Genomic DNA, 25180 nt, shown 5'->3' on the forward strand with positions numbered 1-25180 from the left:
GAAGATAAGTGCCAAAAAAGGTAAATATTTTGGAATTGGGAAAAAAGTTTTCGCTTTTCAGGGGAGAAGAGAAAAATAGTTCATAGTCACTTTGTTTTCAAAAGACTGAAGGCCAAATTCAGAGTTCAGGGAACGCCGTGTGCAAGTTTGTTTTTAAATTCATTCTCTCTGTTCCGGTGAAAACATCATTTCAGACAGACTCTCGAAAAAACAGTCTACAGCTTCTGGTGAAAGTTCAACTAGGTTGGAAAATGTCGCTATCATGCAGTCATGCGCATGATTGCTTTCAATGATGGTTCGATCAGAACTGCTTACAGAAGGTCGTACCTGGTCGATGCTGCTCTCATCTTGTACTTCACTACCCCTCAATCGTAGTGGTGAAGTCTCCACGAATGCCGTCATCAGGATTGGTAGCCGCTGGGGACAGCACAATGCATGAGCCTTTACTGGACCCAACAAAGTATCTGCATCCAATGGTACGTCTGATTGTAGTGTAAGACAGGTGTCCAACACGCATTCTTCGCCGCATAGCATACACCTTAATACAGGCATAACACAATTCTGCCAGATCGGTCTGAATGAAAGAAACCAGGTCATATTTAGATCTCGTAGCCGGGCTAAGCCAAGGACTTTAGTTATGCGGTCTCGGTAGCGGATAGCTAGGATCGTTTCTTCCATTGTTGCTGGAGTTTTGTCTGTGACATGGCTTGCCATAACGAAGCAAGAGTAGCAAGAAAAAAAAGCCTGCTACGAGTCCCAACAGGAGTGGAAGTCCGCCAAAGATGGAATGGACGAAATTTGGGAAAATACCCAGGATCGCTTTGAATGGTGTTAAAGCTCCTGAAAAAACTGTCTTAAATACACTAGCGATACCACTTGTATCAGAAATATTTAAGATTTCGTTCAGCATTTCTGCGAAGTGTAGGGGGCAATTTGTTGATAACATTGAATGAATCTCTGCTGTTGTCCTTGCAACTTGGAGATCATACGTTTCTTTTGATGACGTCAACTGGGTTGGCGTCTGTAGGAGCACAGTCTTCATTCTGCTTAAAGTATCAATTCGAATAGAAGAGATTTTTAAACTGGGCCATAACCTTCCCTCCCTGTCTGGAGCATCATTCGGGAACAATACTCTTTCACAGCACATGACCCTGGAAGTCACGCTTACAAGATAAGGTTTTCCTGGCAGCAAGCCACAACATCTGTGATTTACAATTAGAATGTAACTCTCGTTCGAGAGTCTTCTAAAGAATGGTTCTATTTGTGTTGCAGGTGTGCCTAACTGATGACATGAAAGGTTATTTGAGGTCCCTTCACAGGCCCCATGCAAACTAATACCCTGACACAGAAGTATGCCACTTAGTGAATTTTCACAATTATTACCACTAAGAAATACACTCTGTCCGTTATTACTGACACATGTGTGTGTATAGGGCAAGTTCCATGTTGTCTTAATGTATCCTTTACCCAACCTTTCATACTGGCCTGCCTGTATATATTTTTGGCAGTATTGAAACTGGAAAGTTGTTATGGTCGTTCTGACATTGTCAATGGTAATCTCTCAAGTTTTTCAATGCTCAGAATTGTATAGTCAGCACCCTTTTGTGCCAAACTGATTTGTTTATCAGTAAGGTTAAAGATATTAAATAGTGACGTTGTGTTGATTAAACGCCAAGGCACATAGCCTGAACGCAGATTTTGTAACGTCCAGCCAAGCTGTACAATAGAACGTAATTGTGACTGACCGTGTTGCAACATCAGTAAGTCTTGTTCTATTATATCGATTGCAGAAGATACAATACTGTCCAGTGAATATATTCTGGAAGACAGAGTCATTAACCCATTGTCCACAACAGAAAGTGATTTTTCCAAATTAACACGGTCAATTTCCCGTATTTTTTCTGCTGTCTCAATTTGAGTTTCTTTCCAAGCTTCGTTGTAAGCTGCATATATAGAGGCCGCTATGAAACGTTCTTCACGCTGTTTGCGCGGTCCCATAATGAAATCACGCAAGTCAGCACCTTCTTTAAGTAAAGTTAAGTGTTGCTTAATTTCTGACAGTGTGGATGTATGTAGCCATTGAAGGCAGAGTTTCCCCACACTGTAAGTAGTTACAATCCCTGGATGTTGTCTCTGGGAGTATCTGGGGTCTGGCCTGGTCAATGTGAACCCCTGTATTTTGTTCAGGAATCTGTCTTGACAGTTATTTGTATCTGTGGGCCAGATCAACCATTGTTTCCAATCAGGATGTGTTCTGTTTTGGTTTAAAATATGGGATATGTCTATCTCAACATCCGTAGTGCTATTACTGTTAGGTGTTGGTTTTGGAATAGACGGTTTATTTAAGTCTTTTATTTTTGCTAGGCCAAGACAGGTAGTCTGTTGAATTGTGTCATTCAAAAATATAATTTGTTCTGGGATCATGCAGGCTCTAAACAATGATTCCATACCTTGCACTTGCCAATCTTTTGTGCCCCAGATCGTTTTCGTTTCAATGTTATTGTTCCAGAAATCAAAACAGAATGTATTCATTTTTTCAAAAAATGAGTCTGAATATATCAATTTTGTGTTTGTAAGCATGGTTTTCACCCCTGTCTTATTTAACAATTTGAAATAAAATGATTCTGCATTACTTGTGTTGAACCCTGAAAAGTATGAATATTTATCAAAAAATGTCTTTGAACTGCCTTTTGTTGGAGTTGCACAATGTTCCCATTGGTTAAAATTTAAAACATTTCTAGGTTGAGCAGATTTATGCAGATAATGATTACCATAATGGTTATAACAAAACATTTGGTCGTAATTAGATGAACCTTGCAAATAATCATGTTCTGTAAATGTAACTGACATTACTAGATCAGACATCATATCATTAATACTTTCAAAGTCCCAATCATCAGCGAATGTGCTTGGTTTTACAAAGTCACTCAATGAAATCTTGAATTGATGAGGATACTTCAGGAGCTCAACCGGACCATATATTTCGTAATCAGTTTTGTCCCATGCTACCCCACCGGGTATAGGATTGGCTGTGAAGTTTACTGAAGAAAGTTCTCTTTTCTCGATGTGTGAAGACTTGTGTGGTTTCAGGACCAAGTTGATATTCTGACTTGCTGTGTCCATTGTAGCATATTTTCCCTCAATGAAATGTCCCAAGCATAGTACCATGATGAGACAAATACACCTAGTGACACCCAAATTTCAATCCATGGAGAAATCAGATAGGTTTCTTTTAGTTGATGAAAGAGTTCTTTTGCTTTGTCTTTAAAAGTATTTGTTGTCGGCTGTTCCTCAGGTTCACTCAGATCTTCAGAAAAATCATCGAAGTTGATGAAGTAGCCGGATGCTGTTCTGTAAATTGTTTCAATTGCTTCTGGATTCCTTTTTGCTTTAGGTATTTGCTTTGTTTCATTAGCATAGTCTGTGGTTACATCACTGTAGAATGGAGTTTCTTGATGTAAAGCTTTGATTTGGGTTTCAAGAGGTTTAAGTTCCATTGCTTTGTTGCATAGTCCTTGATGAATCACTGTAGGTTTATCAGGTGTGATTAGTCTTTCAGTTTGAACATCTGTGTTTGTAGCAAACTTTGGTGTTCTGCTACTTCTTGGGAATCCACTTGGCCTACTACTTGTTATCGGCCACATGATTGTGGTTTAACCAGGTCGATGGATACAACTCGGTTCTCCTTTTTACCAGCAAGGGGCGGTAATACCACTGATCTTGTTCCGTTGACAGACAAGACAGGTACTGCTTTTCTGTAAGAAGGCCCAAATTCCTTCTTTACCGCGATCTTCTCTCTGACCAGATCCCCGATTTTTGGAATCCAGACAGGCCTTGCTGGGACAGGTGGTTTTTCTTCAGTGGTTATTGGCTGCTGTTTCAACTTTATGTTGCTCAGGTCTTTTCTTGTTTCGTTTAAGTCCTGTAAAATAGCCAAACGATCTTTGATATCAAAGCATTTTTCTTTAACCACTGAAGTTTGACTGTTGAGGTCCTGGATTAACATTCTAGTCCCAAACAATAGTTCGTACGGACTGAGACCTTTCAGAGAATTTCTTGGTAGATTGTTAAGACTACGTTGGACACTTATTAAATGTTTGACCCACCCAGCTCCCGAACCTAATACCTTTGCTGTTATAGATTGCTCTATGCCTTGGTTTTTTCTTTACAGCATCCTGTTTCCCTCAGGAAGGAAGTGATAAGAGTCCCGCAATGCAATGCCCATGCTGGCCATATACCCCCCATAAGCTCAAGAGCTAAAAGCAGGGCAATGGTCAGAATGTAGCATGCCCCATGCGTATATGCCATTATAGACTCGCAAATCTTTTTATAACAGTTCAGACGTCAGCCGAGAGCTGGGGGTCTACATTTTAAGTGATGATAGTCTCTATATGTTAATTATGCGCATTAATCCTACTGTGTTTTATATTTTTATTGTTTAATCCCGTCTTGAGCGAACCGCCATGGTAAAACACCGTCTCGGTCGCCACTGCGATCTCTGTTGCAGTTTGGACAGTTTTTTGCGAATATGTGATGTTGCAGGCTCAATCCTGGCCACCAGTATGTGGATTGCAATTCTTCCAGAGAATCTTTTAGTTTGAGGTGTCTAAGACCCTCACCCATATGTGCGTCTGCTATTAACAAGCCTCTCCTGTTCGTGTTTGGAATTACTCTATCCCCCACTCCAGGGATTCGAGCAAAAGGAACGGAGTTCGCATCTATTATGTATGTATAATTGAGTGGATACATGATGGGCAGCACTGAGCAGTCGCCTTTTGATGACGTTTTTACCGCCAGCATTGTTTCCCCGTCAATGTATTTTACTGAACGCTTTTTTGTAGCTACGGAAGCCGATTTAGTTGCTTCCGCTGTGGCTGTCTCAGCCAATGAATTCCCTGCAACGTGAACGCCATCACGCTGATGACTCAGTGAGTGTATCACGTGAGCCTTTGGTAGTTCTTTCTTTAAAAGAACTATTTGTTCCCAAAGCGATTTTTGCTTTATTGTTGCACCTGTGTCATCTTTGTAACCGTTATGAATCCATTTCTGTAAATCGTTATTGTATGTTTTGACACAGTAATACGAATCGCACACTATTAGTGTCGGGAATTCGCGATCAGCATTATCTAGTGCCATTTTTAACGCTATAATTTCTGTTTGCCGTTCTGAATTATTTTCCACTTAGTGTGTTTTTGAAAACAGAGGTCTCAATTTACCTCCGCGCCACACGTCTTTTCTAATCTCGCATGTGGCGTTATAAGCTTGCTCTCCCCAAACGGAGGGCTGAGCATGTCCGTCTGTATGTATTACACAGGCGTACTGTCGTATGGGCAGAATGTCGATTGGCAGAGGATATTCTCTTTCATATTCTAGATTTTTTAATTTTGTCATTTCTGGTTCAAAATAGTATTTCACTCTGTCTGTAGCAAGAGAATCTTCCCATTGTATCCATTTTGGATTTAGTGCCATTGTAGGTAAATTACATGGGCTTGTTAATGCCTCAAAGGCTGATTCTGCTGTTCTGACTGTGATTCGTCTGCCGTCAGCTTGGTATCTTTCTCTTGCTACAGCTGTTTGAACCGCATGAACAATGTTTTCCTTAATGCTGAATGTTTTTTCAGCTTCTGTGTACAAGTGTGATTTGTATGCTATTGGTACCGGTTCTCCCTCATTAGAGGTTAGGTATGTGAATCCGCATCTTCCTGGGATGACTCGGATTACAAGGTTGCGTGTGTTATCGCGTGTTTGCAGTTTTGTTTTAACTAACATGTCTGTTTGTAAAGATCTCAAAATTTCTGTGTGTTTTTGAGTCCAATTGATTCTTTTAAAATCTGGTTTTATTAGATCATAGAGGGGTTTAACCCTCTCTGCATAATTTATAATGTAAGTTCTTTCGAAATTCAGGAACCCTAGAATTGATTGTAAGTTTTTCAGCGTTCTTGGTGCTTGGATTACAGCACATTTCTCCAGGAAATTGTCTGCCAGGCTTTTGCCTTCACTTGATAATTCATATCCTAAAAACAGGACAGTTAGATGGGCAATTCTTGACTTTTTGAATTTGTAACCCTCTGCTGCAAACCCAAGTATTATGGTGTTCACTCTTTTCAAGTGAGTATCCAAGTCATCATCTGTTAGATAGATGTCGTCGACATAAGATAATGCCTCGTCATCATATATTTGTAGTAACTCTGTTACTCTCGCTGAGAATAATCCTGGGCTGTTCTTGGACCCTTGGGGCAAACGACAGAAATTTTTCTGCGAGCCATTTATTGAGAAAGCGGTCAAATATCTGCTTTCTAGTGCTATATTTTGACAAAAGAATCCATTAGAGATGTCTAATGTTGTTTTGTATTTTTTGCGCACTATGCTATTCATTAGTGCGGCACTGTGTGAGTTTTGCACTGCAAACGTTTTGCAGCATGAGTTAAGGTGTCTGTAGTCCAAAACCAGATGATATGAATCATCTGGTTTGGAGACAGGAAACAAAGGATTGTTCATTTGTGAGGTGCATGTTTCAATCACCCCCTGGTATTCAAGTTGATCTAAGAGCTCCCTGACCTGTTTTTTAGCTTCTTGCTTAATTGGGTACTGTCTCTGTGCAGTTGGTTGAGATTTTAACTGGATCTTGTGAGGAGGAGAGTCCTCATCCCATCCCACATAATGTTTATATAGTGCAGGAGCTTAGGCTACTGCCCATTTTCTTGCAAGTGTATATTTTCTATGAATTGGAATATGATTTGAGAAGGCAGGCATAATCATTTCTTCGCCATGAGGGCACTCCCTGACAAACTCTGGTGGCCAGTCTTTTTCAGCTAGAAGGATGTCATAGCCCTTGGAGAGATTATCCCAAAATAGACCCCTTATTTTCCTAGTCTTATCTCCCTCTATACGTAAGGTTATTTCATATATTTTATGAGGTTTTCTAACTCTGGTATCTGCAGTTTCCACCTGAATGTACTCATTCGTGTCCACTGTCTCCAGATGATTGATCAGGATCTTGCGAGCTATGCTCACTTCTGCTGCGCTGTCTAGCATTGTCTGAGCCCACTCTCCGTTTTTCAGCTGAGTCCTCAGGATCCTCGGCATGTTTGATTATTTTAATGCTGGCTACCTTCTTCTTTGGAAATTGTAACTTTTTACTTTGATGAGCAGGTTCTTCGTCTTTGGACTTGACGTGCTCTTCCCTGTGTTCTGACGGTCCTCTTCTTTCCGATTTCTGCGAAGAAGTCTGAAAAGATCGAGAGGGACGAGTATCAATATCTTGATATCTATCAGGTTTCTTCAAATTATCCCTATTTCTATGGTTGTATTTTTTCTCAGAGGGCTCCCTCTGGGGAGACTTGTGTCCTTGGTCCGGAGATCTTTCTCTCCGCCGAGGAGACCTTCCTCTAGACTGGAATCTTTTTTCTTTGGGAGTGGATTGTTTATTTCCATCCCAGCTCTTTTTTGAAGTGTTTAGATTACTTTTAATAAATACCTTTTCAGGATTTTCTATTAGTTGGGTTTTCACTGGTTTCCCACCCAAACTATCTCTCCCTAGTTCTTCATAGGATTTTTCTATGATTCTGGCAAGTTCAAATGGTTGGTCTGCTATATCTGTTTCCTTCAATCTTTGGCGGATTGCCACATTTGCTGCTTCCCCTTTTATGTTTGTTAGTAATATTGCCGAGACCTGCTTAAAGTCTTTCAGTAATTTCATACCTAGAGTTAAAGCAGGTTCTGGACCGTATTCATTTTGAATCTGTTTTAGCACCTCTGGTATTACCGACATGGACGGAACACCATGTGTTTTTGTGTAAATGAAAGCAAAGACTGTACCCCAAGTGTCACAGTCCTCCACATGTGGTGCGATCCCCATTGGAAGACAGATAGTCAGAATTCTGTGTTTCTCAACGGGGTGGTATCTGGAAATACCGCCTCTATTTGAGTGATTTTCTGTGCTAACCAGAATGGAGTTTGTTCCCTTTTAATGGGTACTTTACCTAGACAGGACTGTATGTTCTGTGGTGTGATTTTATTTGTGTTCCCCTGATGAGGGGTCAGCTGTGGAATTTTAATAGTTGGTTGGACTGTTGTAGTCCGCATTACATATTGGACTAATTGTCTGTGTATTTTAATCAGTTGTTTTAACTGTGCTAAAAGTTCTGGTATTGACATTTTTCCAATGTCTGGGTGTGGTGTGTAACCGGCTAGCACCAGCCACGTTGCTCCTGGTCTACCTAGTGGACCGAGCCTGGTGATGTGATCATTATGTTTTAGGGCGCCTTTAAACCAGAGCAGGTGCTCTTGGTATTTGAGTGGTATTTCCACCTCCTCGAAAGGGGTGTACTCATCCGGAGGTTCCTCTATCTTGTAATAGTGGAACTCCTTTGTTACAGCGTTTGCTGCTGGAAAATTTATCCATGAATAGAATACCTCTGTCTGCCGATATTCGTGTGCCTCAATTACGAATATGACTGTACCACCTCTCGGTGTTAGTCCATTTTCTATAAGTTTAAGTGTTATAGTTTTTCTTATGTTGACCGGGATGAGTATTGCATCCGGGTCTTGCTGTAGGAGACTTGTGTCTTCCGCTAGGAGTTGAGCTGCTACTCTAGCTGTCTCCCTATCTCCTTCACCGTCTGACATTTTTCTGACAGGAAGGTTTTTTTTTTTTGTTGCAGATCAGGTTTCCACGGAATTAGATGCACAATATTTTGGAACACTGTATCCTTCAACGTTGAATAAACCAAAAACCATACATAGGAGTCTCCTCCTACTAAGTTTGGCGGATTTAACCTTTCACCCACTCCTGACGTCTTTGGAGTTTTATGGGAAAAAAGGGGTCTGTGTGAAAAAGCACGACTGAGTTACTCTAATGTCTTGCGTTAGATTTATCGCCTATCCAAACCGTTGGGCGCCATGTAGTGTAGTTCCTATTTTCCCAATAGGCTCTGCGCATTGGAATAATATCTTCAATAGTATAGACGTAGGACTGTGGTTAACTAGGTCTTCTACTGACGATATTAGACTTAAGGTTATGTGTGCCAGCTAGCTCAGAGTTCACTAGAAACTTTCTCGAATAGGCAAGGAGGAGTTTAACCTCCCTGGATAGACAAGAAGGGATTTAGTTTCTGACAACCATAGAACATGACAACTTTGCTCTCCCCTAATCAAGAGTATATCTCTAGAGTCGTGTGAAAACAAAAGACAACTATTTTACTCAGTCAGTACGTGCATTCTTAGTTTCACCAGTTTGTAGAGAAATAAGAGATTGGCGTGTTTCAATAAAAAGATGTTATTTATTGATCAGTCTCTTTTCTCATACAAGAGAAATGAATCGCTATTATTGCAATACTTATAGTTAAGTAAAGTGCATACAGTAAAAACAGGATTATAAAATAATACTGTAAAAGCATTGATATGGTTTCTTAGCCATATGATACTTAAAATGGATAAAAGATATACATACATATATACATTGACTAATCGTTCTCAACTGGTGCTTCTAACTACGCCTACCCCGGTGTACCTGACCTAAGACTAATACGTGGGCGGGAGTAAATAAGTAGCAGTTTAAGTTAAGTTTGGTTTGCCAAGAATCTGACTCAAGAATTCTCTGCAAGGGTTTAGTCAGCTCAGTACCTGGGATTGAGAAGGCTGGAGGGTTGGTATCTCTGTCTCAGGACTCGATATCCCAGTTACCCGTGAGGGCGGCTGGAAACGGCAGAGGCTGGATTTCTCGGCAGGAGAAAAGGCAGCGTCTCTCTCAGCGCGTCAAAAGGGATGGGCAGCGTCCGTGGGCTTCTCTGCATCAGCTGGGCTCTCCGGCAAGTAGCGCTGCTCCAAGCTCGTCACCACCGTGTCTCTGCTTAGGGCAGCGTCTGTATATTTATACCTGAAAGGTGCCGAGTTTGACGTAAGGATGGACATAAGACGTCAGTAAGAATGTCATAAGGACTGGTCGTTCTTACATTCTTTTCAGGAGTTCTCGAGCAAAATCAAAACAATGGCTGCGGGGATTTCCTAGGTCTGCTGGACGTTTGATTTGTTTTGAGAACTCGGTGTGTTTTCTAGGGGGCTTGAGGGATAGTGCTTGCTCAATGTGACAGCATGCGCTATGACCTAATCTGAAAACGGGTTTCTGTGCCGTTGTATGGACATTAGTGAATTAATAACCGGACAAGGGTCAGAAATAGGAGTAACAATATAGGTACCTAGATAAACACACTACACCAGCAGGCTCTCTGCCACACAGCTGCTGCCTCTTCCCTCGGCGTTCCCGCCCCCCCCCCCCGCCTGTAGCGATTTAATATCGTTCTCAATCCCGCGACGCGGGACGCGCGCGGGATATAGCCCGGGGCGAAGCCCGGCCAAAGGGCGGGCCGTTGTGTGGCCGTTAGGTGGCTGAAGGAGGCTGGGCTGGGGCCCCTCTCTTTCGTCCACTAGCACCATATTATTGCTGCTCATACTGGCTGTAAGTAAATTCACCGCTTGCTTATAGCATCCAATTAGTATACTCGAGTGATTTCCATCTATTTACCCTCACCTCGGGATTCTCCATTATATGTGGCATTTCGTATTAGACTAGTCACTGCTATAAATTACTTCCCCTGTTGTGGTGGTGAGTGACGGGGGCTTTATCTACCATTAGTGCAGGCACTCTGTGCGGGTCTAGGGTAGCTGTAAAGAAAAGTTGTGTGCTCTACCATAAAGGCATTATTCCTCTACATCTGGCGGGTCCTTTCCCATGGCTACTACCATTGATCCATTAATGGTGATTAATGCAGTGGGAAATAACAGCAAAGGTACCTGGACAATTATTTTAAAACATCTATCTCTGATACAGATAGGGTTAATGCACTGGCGGAACGGAGGGCTGACCGACGGCGCTCTATTGAAAGTATCAAAGCCAGAACCTTTTCAGCCCCATCATCGCAGACCCTCACCCTTGACATAGGTGTGGCCTTAGAAAATGAAGATCCACTATCTACTCAGGGCATTCCAGAACTTCTCCGAGACACACCTTACATACCCCACACACCAGTTAATTTTAACAGCATGGCCACTAATATCACACTAATCCCCAGCAGCTCCAGTACGGGGTTAGAAGTTATATCTGATACCCCGCGAGTTGCTACAGTGTCCACTAAAAACCATCCTAGGAAACTGGAGGTGCCAAATAAAGACGGAGGAGGGGTGGTGCACAACAAAGAGGTAGGGTTAGCCACTCTGACTTTGGGAAGGGCACAGGGGCTAACGCTGCTCCTGCTTCTAAATCAAAGGACGATGCTTCTGCACCCAAACCAAAGGACACCCTATTATCTCAAGCAACCCAAATGACCCCTCAAGTAATACCATTTTCTCCCATACCGACTGTATTGACACTTGGTCCAGAATCCTCTAGGGACAGTTCGCTGGACCGACAGTTGCCTGTCCTTTCCCTCGACACTCTTGAACACTTATTCAGGACATATACACTACCAATCTTAGAAAGGTTGATGGGGGTGGAGCAACGGTTGGGGCAGTTGGAAATGGTCATTTCCAACAAAGTGGGCCCATTGAAAGATCCTGTCATCTTAGCCCCAACCCCTGCAGTCGCACCTATATCTCTTACTGCTGCTTCCCACAAGGACTCAAATGCATCTAGTAAATCAGCGAGTCGGAATTGTCAGGGGGTAATCTCTTCCAAACCTGTCCAGCAAACCGTCTCGCACGCTTCAGGCGCAATTTCGAAGGGGGGAAAAAATACTGTCGCAAGAAGCATGCGGGAGAAAAGAGGGAGGGCGTCTCCCAACAGAGCAGAACACCGCAGGGGTCGCCAAGTCGAATTGCCCCCAGAAGTGGTTCCCTACGTGGTGGTGCTCACTGGTGTCCCTACACTAGAGGCTGATAGGAGAGAAGGCCCTGACCAGCTTAAAAATAAAACCATGCACTGGATCACTCAGAATAGACCACTCCCTGGCAATATTAATGGGGACATTGTGCATGTACGTCGACTCCCCTGGCTGGGGAGCCGAAAAAAGGATATTAAGGGCGATCTTATAGTGATAAACTTTAGGGATCCAGGGGCGGTCAGGCACATTCTTAACTGTATACCAGGGAACGTAGGTAAAACAATCGTCCCCTGTGATCTTACATACTTCCATCCAAGAGCCCTAGTGGCTCCCATATTGTGTCCTTGGCCACCACCTGCCTTATCGAATAATCCATGCACAAAATTCAGTAATCAGTATTTGCCGCCAATGCTCAATCCTATGGCCCCAAAGAATGCATTTGGGTGGGATACTGTACCCTATAGGGGTTAGGGTAATAATTTTGGGAGGGTGGACCACTTGTTAGGAACAAGGGGGATGGAACACCTGTTTCCATTTACCCCCATGGAAGTCACCAATAGATTCGAGGTCTTTTCAGGCCTTGAAGACTGCGAATGACGGTTGGGCTCCCCTACTGACACACCGCCGTCCTTGAGGATCAATAGCACAGGAGTGATTTTAAGCCACCAACAACAACTCCTGCCAACTACTAGTGAATCTGCAGGGCTGGGGAATGAGGGAGGCAATGCTGATACCAACATCTGGGGAGGCAACGCACTTCCATTAGACAACCTAACTTCTGTTAGGTTGTGGGGTCAAGTAAATATTTTACCTGACAGTCCAACTGCCCATATTTTAACATCCACTGATCTGGTTGTTCCAAACTCAAGATCCCCTGCCCCATTTACCCCGGAAACAACAACATTACAAGGGCTTGTGGTTCCCTCTGTGGTCATCACACATGAGAAAACTGGGGGATTGGGCTCTAAAACTCTACCTGCAACTCTGAAGGTTCTGTCCTGGAATGTGGCGGGTATCGCCAACAAACTACACACAGATGAATGGGACTCTATAGTAGGTAACAGTGATGTTTGTCTCTTTCAAGAGACTTGGGCCAGGGAACCCCTGTCTAGAACGGGTTATGCAGTTTTTGAAATTAAAGCCAGCTGGAGTGGTAAAGGGAGGCCCTCAGGTGGTTTGGCGGTCTGGGTAGCCAGCCACATTGGATGCAATGCGGAGAATGTAGTTACGTTCTCGCAGGACATACAGTGTGTCTTACTCAAGTGGCCCAATGCTTTTAAGCTGGCAATTATTAACGTGTACTCCCGCCCAGTTGGCGCAACTATGGAATCACCCACACTAGATGATCTCTCGTCCTTTTTGGGACAACTCCCTAAGGACTGTAAGATAGTGATGGGTGGAGATTTTAATTGCCACTTTGAACCCCTGGAAGGTCTGAAGGAGGGCGCGCTCACTGCAGAAGATGACTTTTGGGGTGTTCCATTATGTCAATCTCCCCACCCCAAATCCTGGTCCCCCCTTGCGGTGCAAATCATGTCCTTGACATTAAATTTTGCATTAAGGGCTTGCAATGGTCGCACAACTTCAGACATCCCTTCACTATGTACCTTCAATAGGAAGGATCACGAATCGCGGCTGGACTAAATTTTTGTAGATATCAGCTTGTGGTCCAAGGTCCAGGATTTCAGAGTAGTTGCAAGAAAGGACAGTGATCATAATGCACTTCTGTTAGACATGGTGTATCCTGTAGCTGTTGCTGGATCGCAGCCCGCTGAGCCAAGTGAGGATTTGGGGAACCTGGTCCTCAGTTCCAACAGGCGAAGGGTAAAATGGGAGAAACTGGCAAATTCACAAGAGAGTATCAGGAAAATTTATGACCTAGCACTCCCTAGGCTAAAGGACTTGGACGATTTAATCAACCAGCCCAGACCCAAAGACTTCAATAAGAGAATAGCACAAATTCATGAAGAGTTAGTGGGAGCCCTAGGTGAGGTTCTTTACCCGATGGTAGTGCCGTGCAAGAAAAAGACCCGAACCTCAACCTGGTATAACTCTGCCTGTAAAAAGATCAAGACAGAACTAATAGCAACAATTAAAGCAGGTTCAGATAGGGGCAAGGTCGCTGAGCTCAGCCGGGAATATAGGGAAACTATGGCACTGGCAAGGTCGGAATGGGACTGGAACAGATGGCAGGACCTCTCCTCAGCACTAGAAACGAGGGACGCCAGAGGATTTTGGTCCTTGGTAAACACTGGCACAGGTGAACCCAAAGCTGCAGTGGAACCAAACATTGCAGCTTCTGTCTGGGAAGCCCACTTTGGCAAATATACGAAGATACCTTTGAATTTGCCAATGATGTGGCTGCTGATATCTTATCAAATCCTGGTGACGGATTGGAGTTTAGCCTGGGGGAGGTGGTTAGTGCAATAGAGAGACTGGCGATGGGGAAAGCCCCGGGACTCAATAGATTGCCCGGTGACCTTTTTAGGTCCCACCCAGAGATCTGGGGCCCGTATCTCCTTATTCTTTTCAATTCCATCGCGGGGGGCAAGGAGATTCCCTGTACTTGGCTGGGGGCGGAGATCGTACCTATTTTTAAGAAGGGTTGTCCTCTTTCCCAGCCAACTACAGGCCGATCAGCCTCATAGATGTACCCCAAAAACTCTTCTCTCGCCTCCTCTTGGACCATCTCTTAGACTGGATGGAGGATAATGAAATCCTGAGTCCCCTCCAGGCTGGCTTCAAGAAAAACACGTCCACCATGGACCAGATTTTCCGCCTCGTTCTCCTCTATTGGAAAACTGTGAGGATTGAGGGGGGGAGGCTGTACATGGTGTTCGTGGACCTGAGGTCAGCATTCGATTTGGTCCCTCGAAAGAAACTTTGGGAGGTTCTAAAAGAGTTGGGTGTCCCTTACCATCTTCTACGGGCCATAATTAGGCTCCACAACAGTAACTATGCTCAGGTCAGGTGCGGGAGGGACGGAGTACTGTCTAAAAGATTCCCAGTTCTTAGGGGGGTAAGGCAGGGTTGCGTCTTGGCGCCAACCCTGTTTGCCTTTATGTAAATAGTGTCATATCCCACCTTGACAAAGTGGGGGATAACAACGCTCCCGTTTTGGCAGGCAGGAGGGTGCCGGCCATTATGTTTGCCGACGACACCCTCCTGCTTTCCAAATCCCCGATGGGGATTCAACGGATTCTGGATGGATTTGGTCTTTTCTGTAGACAACACGGTCTAGAGATCAATACAGGGAAGACCAAGTTCATGATATTCAACCCCTCACCCAAGACTAGACCTAACCCATTACTGAGCTCAGTAAGAATGGAGAGGGTAAAAACATTCCAGTACCTGGGAGTAACCCTACATGAGAACCTATCTTGGGAACCACAAACAGCAAGATCCCGGATAAAGCTGTCACAACTGTCGGGGGCAATTTTGAAGGTTGCGAATACTTCTACTTATAAACCCATCAGCCCGGCAGTTGAAATGTATAAAACACAAGCTAAAGCAGCTGCATCTTATGGTAGTGAGCTATGGGGGTATATAGCAGGGACAGTGTTGGTTAGTGAGAAAACAACTTTCTTAGACGTCTCCTGTCCCTCCCCCGTGGCACACCTCTGCTTCCCCTCAGATTAGATGTGGGTCTCCCCTCCATTCGAGAGGATTTGGAATTAAAGCCACTAAGATTCTGACATAGGCTCTGGTCCACCAGTGAGCTTGTACACTATAGGCAAGATCTCATCCATGTAATGAATTTGAATCAGTGCGATAGAATTCCGTGGTTGGCTTCTATAAAGAAAGAACTGTACCGGCTGAGTCTCCCTGAGCTATGGGAGGCCCCTGAGCTAGGTTGCCAAAAAGTCTCCCGAAAAAGTCTGGTAGAGATATATAAGGAGAGAAGTCTTGCTTCCCTACTGTCTGCACCCAACAATGGAATTTTAACTGATCGTTTCCTGGATTCCAAGAATTCTTATTACTTTGAAGGTTTTATGGACATCATTTTCCCGATTTTGGCAAGAAAATTGTTTATTCAATGGAGGCTAGGTACTTTGCCCATCAAATATTTCACATGTAAATGGACAAAGGGGGTTGATAAAACTTGCCCCGGGTGCAGCAACTATGATGAGGAGGAAATTCATGTTTTGTTCTTTTGCCCAGCCTACAATAGACCAAGGAAACATTGGCTAGTGCTTCTATGCAGGAATCTGGGCGTAAGGAGCCTTTCGACTTCCCACAGAATATTGAAAACAAATACTTCCCCTCACATTGTATTTGCGGTTGCCAAATTTATAATGGCCATGTGGCAGATCAGGAGAAAACTGTTAAAAGCCTGACCACTAAAGGACGAACACTGATATGACTGAAATGGCACTCCGCCTCTTGATTATCAAAGGGAACTGATTCTTTCCTTCTTTTTATTTCTCAAAGTATGTTTTAATATAATGTGGATGTTTTTATGATGAAAGTTTTATATGTATCTTTTATGGTCTAATTGGCCGAAATAAAGAATTTTTGGATTGGATTGGATTATTTGGCCCTCATTTTAAAAGCTGTTGTTTATTAAATTTTTTATCTCAAATTGTAAATCTGCACATGATTAGGCTGCTTTTATTTGTTATTTGCACAGCCTCACACAGCCTCGCACAGCCTTGCAGGATTAGGCTGCTTTTATTTGTTATTTGCACAGTTTAGGATATGCCCCGTTGTCTCGGGTTCTTTCTAATTGCTATTTGCACAGCTCTGGATAATTGTTGGCTACTAAATTCCAAACTTGTATCCCTTGAAACTGCTATATGTTGACATTTTTTTTACTGTTTTGTTTCCATTGTATTACCACATGGCTTTATTGCACTTTATGTATTAAGTGGTGTGTAATTTTTAAGTTGACCTCATATGAGTTCCAAAACTTTAAATAAATTGAATTGAATAGATTGTGGCGTGCAGCAGTGTGAGGTGTGCAGCGTGCAGCAGTGTGAGGCGTGCAGCGTGCAGCAGTGTGAGGCGTGCAGCAGTGTGAGGCGTGCAGCAGTGTGAGGCATGTAGCAGTGTGAGGCGTGCAGCAGTATGAGGCGTGCAGCAGTGTGTGGGGTGCAGCGTGCAGCAGTGTGAGGCGTGCAGCAGTGTGGGACGTGCAGTGTGCAGCAGTGTGTGGCATGCAGCAGTGTGTGGCGTGCAGCATGCAGCAGTGTGAGGCATACAGCAGTGTGAGGCGTGCAGCAGTGTGTGTTGTGCAGCAGTGTGTGTTGTGCAGCAGTGTGAGGCGTGCAGCAGTGTGTGGCATGCAGCAGTGTATGGCGTGCAGCAGTGTGTGGCGTGCAGCAGTGTGAGGCATGCAGCAGTGTGAGGCATGCAGCAGTGTGTGGCGTGCAGCAGTGTGTGACGTGCAGCAGTATGAGTAATGCAGATGTGTGCAGCGTGCAGCAGTGTGAGGCGTGCAGCAGTGTGAGGCGTGCAGCATTGTGAGGCGTAGAGCAGTGTGTGGCATGCAGCAGTGTGAGACATGCAGCAGTGTGTGGCCTGCAGCAGCGTGCGGCGTGCAGCGGTGTGTGGCGTGCAGCAGTGTGTGGCGTGCAGCGTGCAGCAGTGTGAGGCGTGCAGTATTGTGTGGCGTGCAGCATGCAGCAGTGTGAGGCATGCAGCAGTGTGTGGCGTGCAGCAGTGTGAGACGTGCAGCAGTGTGTGGTGTGCAGCAGTGTGTGGTGTGCAGCAGTGTGTGGTGTGCAGCAGTGTGAGGCGTGCAGCAGTGTGATGTATGCAGCAGTGTGTGGCGTGCAGCAGTGTGATGTATGCAGCAGTGTGTGGCGTGCAGCGTTCAGCAGTGTGTGGCGTGCAGCAGTGTGATGCATGCAGCAGTGTGTGGTGTGCAGCGTGCAGCAGTGTGTGGCGTGCAGCAGTGTGATGCGTGCAGCAGTGTGTGGCGTGCAGCAGTGTGTGGCGTGCAGCAGTGTGTGGTGTGCAGCGTGTTTGCCGTGCAGCAGTATGAGGCGTGCAGCAGTGTGTGGCATGCAGCGTGCAGCAGTGTGTGGTGTGCAGCAGTGTGAGGCATGCAGCAGTGTGTAATATATAGATTATACATGGTCCGGATATGAATTGAATTGGAGCAATCCGTACAGATAACAGGGATGGCTTGCTGTTGTTGCCGCATATATCTTTTGTAGTTTTTATTTCTAGATAGCCAATTGATTTAGACAGAAAAAGTTGGATTAGCAGTTGGAATTCCTAGTCCCTGATTCAGAGGATTGTTGCATTATGCTCATGAGAAACGCCAGAATTGTGAATTGTCCGTTGTCATCTGTATAGGGTTAAAGGTGGGGCAATTGCTACCAGGGCAGGAGCAGGGCAATGATTACTAGGACGTCGGTGAACACCTAATATTAAAAGAAAGCCATAGCTTTGTGTGTATTCATTAATGTTCCCAAGGACTATTCACTTAGATGCAAAAATGCTGGAATAACAGTGCAAATGAGGTGTGGAAATATCGTAAACTTCCAGATAATTTAAGGGGATCTTGGAGGAAGGTTTTTCTGTTTCTGGGACATTAGTTTCAATGTGGCGCAAAAAGGTAAAATGTGCAAATGCGCATTCCCGCCATACGAAATGGGGAAGTTCTTACTTAAACATGTGAAGTTAAGAGTCGGCAGGTGCAATATTTCTCCATCCTTACAATTGTTTCGTATTTTGAGTTGAACAGTAGCACATGACACTTTGTTACATTCTACATAAAGTGGCAAAGTAGCTTTCCTCTAGAGCTGTGTCATAAAAAAGTAAAGAGGGTGAAAAATGGCTGCGTACCAAGAACTCTTAACTGGAGGAAACAAGCTCACCTTCTTGCGCCTCGTCTGAATGTCACTGCACTCCAAAGAATATCACTGGGCTTCTGCCGCCGGCCCGAAAACCGGAAGTTCGGGAGCGTCACGCCTGTCGTGGGGCGGGACTTCCGCCCCACAACAGGCGTGACGGGAGCAGTGTTGACGCAGGGCTCCCATGCCTGAGGTATAGCCCCGCGTGTGCCAGGAGACGTAAGGAGGAGCATAAGTGGCGGCTGAGGCCCCGCGTGTGCCATGTGATGCGGCGGAGTGACGGAGCCTGTAGCAGCGCAGCGAAAAAAGAGCCCGGTGAGTGGGGGTGGTGGGGGGTGTATGCGTGTGTGTGTGTGTGTGTGTGTGCTCGTGTGTTTGTAGCTGTGTGTGGCTGTGTGTGTGTGCGTGTGTGTGTGTAGCTGTGCGTGTGTGTGGCTGCGTGTGTGTGGCTGTGTGTGTGTGGGGCTGTGTGTGTGTGTGTCGGAAGCGGGACAGGAGATGTGCACGGCGCAGGCCTGTACGTGCGCGCACACATGCTGAAATTGTCGACGGCCCTGCTCGTGTCCATCCCCTGTACCACTTCCAGAGCAAGTTGCTAACAATAGAGGCTTCGCTGGACAGCAGCTCGCCCTAATAAACGATGTCCATTATCCATTGTAATACCTCAACGGAGAAGAGCAAAAAAATGAATCCAGGAGTGTGTGTTATGAACAGATGAGCAGTATAAGTAGGCTCTCTCCTTCCCCTAATCTACCTCCAGAAATTCTGAAGTTCATCCATATCCAACATTTTCTTCAAGAACCTCACAGCTTCAGGATGATTGGTTCTACAGTGGTTCCTAGTGTATAAGTATGGCTGCAAAGTCAGGTGAAATCCCCTACCCCCGTACAATGTTGCTCTCTTTCTATTGCCAACATCTCACCAAAAGTTCTTTGAAGAATTTGGGGCCATCAATTTGGAGGGCATATATTTATCATTAAAACTGGAGTGTCGTGTAATACCCCTCCCACCATAAGATACCTGACCGCAGGGTCACTGTATTAGCATAATAGATAGAAACACAAAGATTTTGTGATCAACGTGACTACACTTGATTATAATTGCTATACGATGCAAAGTAATTATTCTGTCCCCATGCATGGACAAAAGAGCAGGGGTACTCCCCTCTCAGATGTGTCTCCTGTAACACAGCTACTTCTATATCATGTCAGTTCATAGACAACAGTATCAGTCGTCATTTCTTAGGGTTGCTCAGACCCCGCACATTCCATGTCCAGACTTTAATCAGTTGCTTTACTCATCACCTAGAAGAAACCGTAGGCACCATGAAGTCCATCTACTCAGGGTCCCTTCAGACCCCCGCCTCCACCACACCTAGTCCAGAGGACTGCAACCAATCAGCAACATGCTCTCAGCAATTCTGAAAGCCTCCACCTCTTCCGTGGCCTCCACCTCTTCCATGACCCTCCCAGATACTTGGAAACTCACAATTGTCCTCCCCTTGCTTAAGAAGATAACTGTGGATCCTTCAATGCTTGATAACTACAGACGAATCCCCTGCTACAATTCCCAACCAAGATCCTATAGAAAATCATCAACCAATTCTTCACCAAATACCTCGACAACTACCACCTCCTCTACACCACTAAGTCTAGATTCACACCCAACCACAGCATGAAGACTGCCCTCAATGCTGCCGCGGATGAGATTCCCATGACTCTGGACAGAGAAGACATGGCAGCCCTCACCCTTCTGGAGCTCTCCACAGCATTTGACATGGTCTCCCACCCCATCCTCTTCCAGTGGCAACATAACAATGGAATCTAAGGACACACACGCCGATGGATCTGCTCCTTACTGAATTGTCAGACCCATTCTGTCAGCCTGGCACCGTACACCTTTGACACCTGCAACCTCATATGCAAGCATTGTCCCCAAGCCGGACCCTCTTCAACACATGCATAATCCTTCTAGCCATCACCATATAGTCTCATAACATAAACATCCTCTCGTATGCCAATGAAAGGCAACTTATTCTCTCCCTAACGGACAAAACTCCCAATATCGGATTCAAGTTCTATGCTTGCATAACTGAAATCACCCACTGGATGAAGACTAATTGTCTGAAGCTGAACACCGACAATAACAAAATAATTATCTTCAGGATGAGCACTTCATTGTGGAACTCCACCTGGAGGCCAACAGAGCTAGAAGTAACAACGCCAAGAAACTCTGGATTGCCATCAACAGTAAAGTCGACATGACCGCCCAAGTCATCGCCATCACCGCCTCCTGCTTCCATACCATGAAGATGCTGAGGGATATTTTCAAATAGCTCCTGGTCACAAGAAAGCGGGACTGCAGGAACTCTCTCTATACCAGTATCAACCTAAACAAATGCCAGATGGCTGCACATCATTCAGACGTTGGCAGCCAGAATCACTCTCAACCTGCTATACCGCACTCCCATCACATCAGACCTGAAGGAGCTCAACTGTCTACTCATAAACAAACAAGCACAATTCAAACTCTGCACACACTTTCAAGGTAATACATAACACTGGCCCAGCATACCTCAATGATCGTATCTGCTTTCACAAACCTTCCAGATGCCTCTGCCTGTCCGGGCTCCTAGTTCTACACCTATAATGCATACAGAAAACCAGATTCGGGGCCAAGCCTTTTTCTACATTTCTCCTAAAGCGTGGAATGACCTGCCACTGTCCATGAAAGCATCCTCTCCACTTCTTGAATTTCTTAATAAGCTGAAGACTTGGCTTTTTTCGAATAGTCCCCAAGGTCCTAAAGTTGGCAAGACTCTCACCTGCTCAGCACTAGGATAACCTCCCAGATGATAGTGCCCGCTACACATGTGCATAATCCAACATTACTTCCCACACAAACATCTTACATGCTCTTTGCTTGAGTTAGAACGTTCAACTGTCATGCTCATACTCCAAGCATATATATTCATGCATAAACCCCAGTGGAAACCTTAACCAGTTTAGTTAATATAGTAAGGGCAATCATCAATCTCATGACCATTTAAAACAGGGTAGCTTATAAATGAAACATGATGCAAGCATGGCTGGCGCAGCAACCGTTGGTTAACCAGAGAAATGCTTCTCAGTGAGCTTTATCAGTAGCATATCAATTACTAACCACAACACCGCTCCAACAGCATCAAGCATGGCTGGTGTCATACTCACCAACCAGCAGATAGCCCCACAACTCTCCTGTATTGTCCCTATCTAGAGAGTGGCCTTCAGCAGCTCCTGCTCGGGGTTTGCATCTCTTCGATCTGCAGCAGTTTTGTCAAACCTCAGAACCTCCTTTGGATTAGGATATATGTGTGAATAATCCTTTTACTGCATATGTAATCTGGCATCTTAAGGGATGGCGCATTTAATGCCCTTAGCATGTAGCAGTTTCTTTACATCAACAAACACTGTGCTGGCCTTCTGCACTGCCACTGTGGAATCAAGAAGTAGAGAGATCTCCGTTCCCTCAAAGCACAGGGGCCCATTTTTCTGACAAGTCTTAGCACCATATAACGGTGGAGATTGTTCAATAAACTTGTGATAATGGATCTGAGCAGGGCTCCAGGTGAAGGGCTGTATCCCAATGATCTAAGTGTCATTCCACAATCAGTAAATTCGAGAAATTCAACATACCCAGGAAGTTTGCCAGGAGTTTTTCAACAAATGACTCTTGCTTACCAATGTTGGAAGTATCCAGAAGGTCCATTATACGAATATTATTCCTGCTTGATCGGGATTCAAGTTTTTCATTCTTCACTGCCAATTTGACCATTTCTTGTTCCAAATGCTGCATGGGCCATGTGATGTTGGGGCATCAAGCTCCAGTGTGGATAACCAGTTCACCACTTTAAACGGATTGATCGCCATGGTAATTCAGCCTGGTTCATTATATCCATTCATACAGTGAGATGATCAATCTTACAGTCTGTTGTATTCTGGCTGGATTTCGTACCCATAAGGATTGTTTTAATGTCCATATCCAACATGTCAGCGTCATCTTGATCACACGTGTCCACAGGTGAAGCGATCCTATCATCTTTTTGTGTTTAAAGGTAAGTTTACTCTGCCCAGTAATCTATTCAGTTTCAGGTTATTAGTTTACTCTGCAGGATCACTTTGGCTACTATGCACTACCACAGTAAGAACATAACTCCACCTTTTTTCTGTTCTGAAGGCAGGCCTAAAGAATTTCTAAACATATTTTTGAAAATTGCATGCTAGCTTTCTGCTTAGTCAATATTTGTGGCTAATTTTGTACAATTAACCAGGTAGAGCTGACTAAAAATGCATTAGTCTTAAATAATATGACATTTAGCCAAATTTCTTCTTTTGTCTAGGCTCAAGCTACAATATTATACGTGTCCCTCCACAGAAGTCTAAAGGCAGTGAGATGCTTCAAGGGGCTCAAGTGATTTGTTCTATTTCACCAGTGAACAAAAAGAAGCCTTCATATTATCACAGTTTTGGTAAGAAAAATCCTGCACACCATAAATATATGAAATAATGTTTGACTAGGTACTGGTTTTCATTTTCTGCCAATGGAATCTGAGAGATTTTGGACAAGAAAGTGAAGCAATGTTTCCAGCAGTGGCAGGGTTTTCTTCAGTATGTATTTTGCAGCCTTAACTACCCTGATTTGGGGGGAGATGGAGTGGTCAGATATTAAGAGAGCTCCCAGATTACTTACCTTTTTGAAGATTTGGAGTGCTTCTTGGAGGTCTATCCATAAAATTGGCAATGTTCTGATTAGTTATCAACAAATAGAGGGACAGGGAGTAATAACGTCCAGCATACACACTTCCTAGCTCTAACAAAAAGATATAGAATACGCTGTTCCTGTTTACACTCCAGGTAAATACCACTAGTGTACCCAAGTAAAGTAAAGATCTGTGGAAATATTAAAATTTGGGAGCAAAAAATAGGACTATGATCCAATTATTAAAGTGTGGCCATATTTGGTGACCACCAAATTTGTGTAGCGATAGGAGTACCATTTGTGAGTTGCATCTCCGGGATCACGGAGATGGGACAGGTTCCTGGCAGTGTCCACAAGTGTATTCGTGAGTACTCATCAATCGCATTCAGGTATGGAATCGCTACAGATTATGTATGCTTTTTGATTTGCTGATATCATTACCACCTTGTTTAGAAACCGATAAATGAGTGATTTTCAAAGATCCTGAGGGACCTGATCTTAATAGAGATTAGGTAAGACTTATAAACTTTACTTTCATATGCTTTGCTGCACTTATGCTTGACACACTTTTGTGTGAGGTGCTTGATGTTTTACTACTGGCAATGGATGTCAACCGCGGGTCACAGCAACACTAATGACTTGGCCACCCTGGCCACACTGAGGAACAATGATTTAAGGGTGCAGTGCAGGTGTAGAAAAATCAACCCAGGGATCACTGCTGGAAAGAGGACCTCAAGAATGCTGTCAAAGCCTGGGGGACACAAGGAGAGCCAGAGCCTAAATAGCAGAGGAGATCACCCCTGACAGTGGGAAGGAAGAAGGTAGTGGAGATCTCTTCGACATAGATGAGGGCAATGAGGGTGTGACTTCTAAAGTTTGATCAAGGCATGACACCACATCTGGAAGTTAAAAGAGTTCCAATTATGTAAGAAGACCCAAAGAACCTGATAGCTCAGCTCAGCCTCTTAGAGATCCAGATGAGGAGGCGGGCTCTGGAAGAGTGAAAATTGCCCCTGGAGGAGCAGAGGGTCAAGCTGAGTTTGAAACCCCAAGGACATTGTAGCAACAACAAAGAACCAGAGCTGAATGCAGGGGGTGCCTATGATCCCACGTTGCCCAAGGGTATTGTTCCAGAGTATTTGAGGGGAGTGACATAGATAAATGGCTGCCATCCTATTAGAGAGCTCTCAGGATGAGATGGGTGAGAAACCAACGTTGGGGGCCCTATTGTGGGAGCTAATTCCAACAGTAGGGAGAGATAGGCTGCTTACACGGAAAGTTGAGGTGGCAGAGTCACACACTTACATGAAGCGGGGACTCATCAAGCTATTTGGTCTAAGCCCATAGGAGTACAGACAAAAGTTCAGGGACACACCCAAGGGGTCAGTTCAGACATGGGTGAACTTTAGATGCCTTGGTGAAGTCTCTGGAAGGCTGGATAAAGGGAAATAAAATAGATACATATGACAGACTCTGCCATTTGGTGGTAAAGGATCAAATACATACAAATTGAACCTCAGAGAAGTTGAGTGGCTATGCACTAGGGTCCTTAAAAAGTCCCAAAGTGGCGAACACAAAAAAAGAAGGACAGGCCCCCCTCTTAAGGGGAAGATGAGGCCAAGCATACAAATTCAGAGCATCCTAAAAGGTCCCCAAATCTTGCCCAAGGGGTGGAACCTAGGGCCACATCTCAGTCAAAGTAGAGGAGTTATCTGGAAAATAATTTTGACCCTTCAAAGGCTCGGGTGTGCTATGACTGTAAACAGCCAGGGGACAAGAAGTGGGATCCTACATACACCAAGAAGTCACCCACTGGTGACCATC

General features: G+C 44.5%; 1 protein-coding gene across 1 annotated transcript in view; it reads left to right on the forward strand.

Annotated features, from left to right (window-relative positions):
- Nucleotides 1-25180, forward strand: part of LOC144823470 (carotenoid-cleaving dioxygenase, mitochondrial-like) — a 323728-nt gene that overhangs the window by 132084 nt on the left and 166464 nt on the right. The window contains exon 6 of the mRNA XM_078682009.1: nucleotides 22998-23126. Within this exon, the coding sequence (XP_078538135.1) occupies nucleotides 22998-23126 (129 nt within the window). The remainder of the gene's footprint in view (nucleotides 1-22997; nucleotides 23127-25180) is intronic.

The sequence above is a fragment of the Lissotriton helveticus genome, chromosome 3_1 (genome assembly GCF_964261635.1).
Source record: "Lissotriton helveticus chromosome 3_1, aLisHel1.1, whole genome shotgun sequence".
NCBI classification, from domain to species: Eukaryota; Metazoa; Chordata; class Amphibia; order Caudata; family Salamandridae; genus Lissotriton; species Lissotriton helveticus.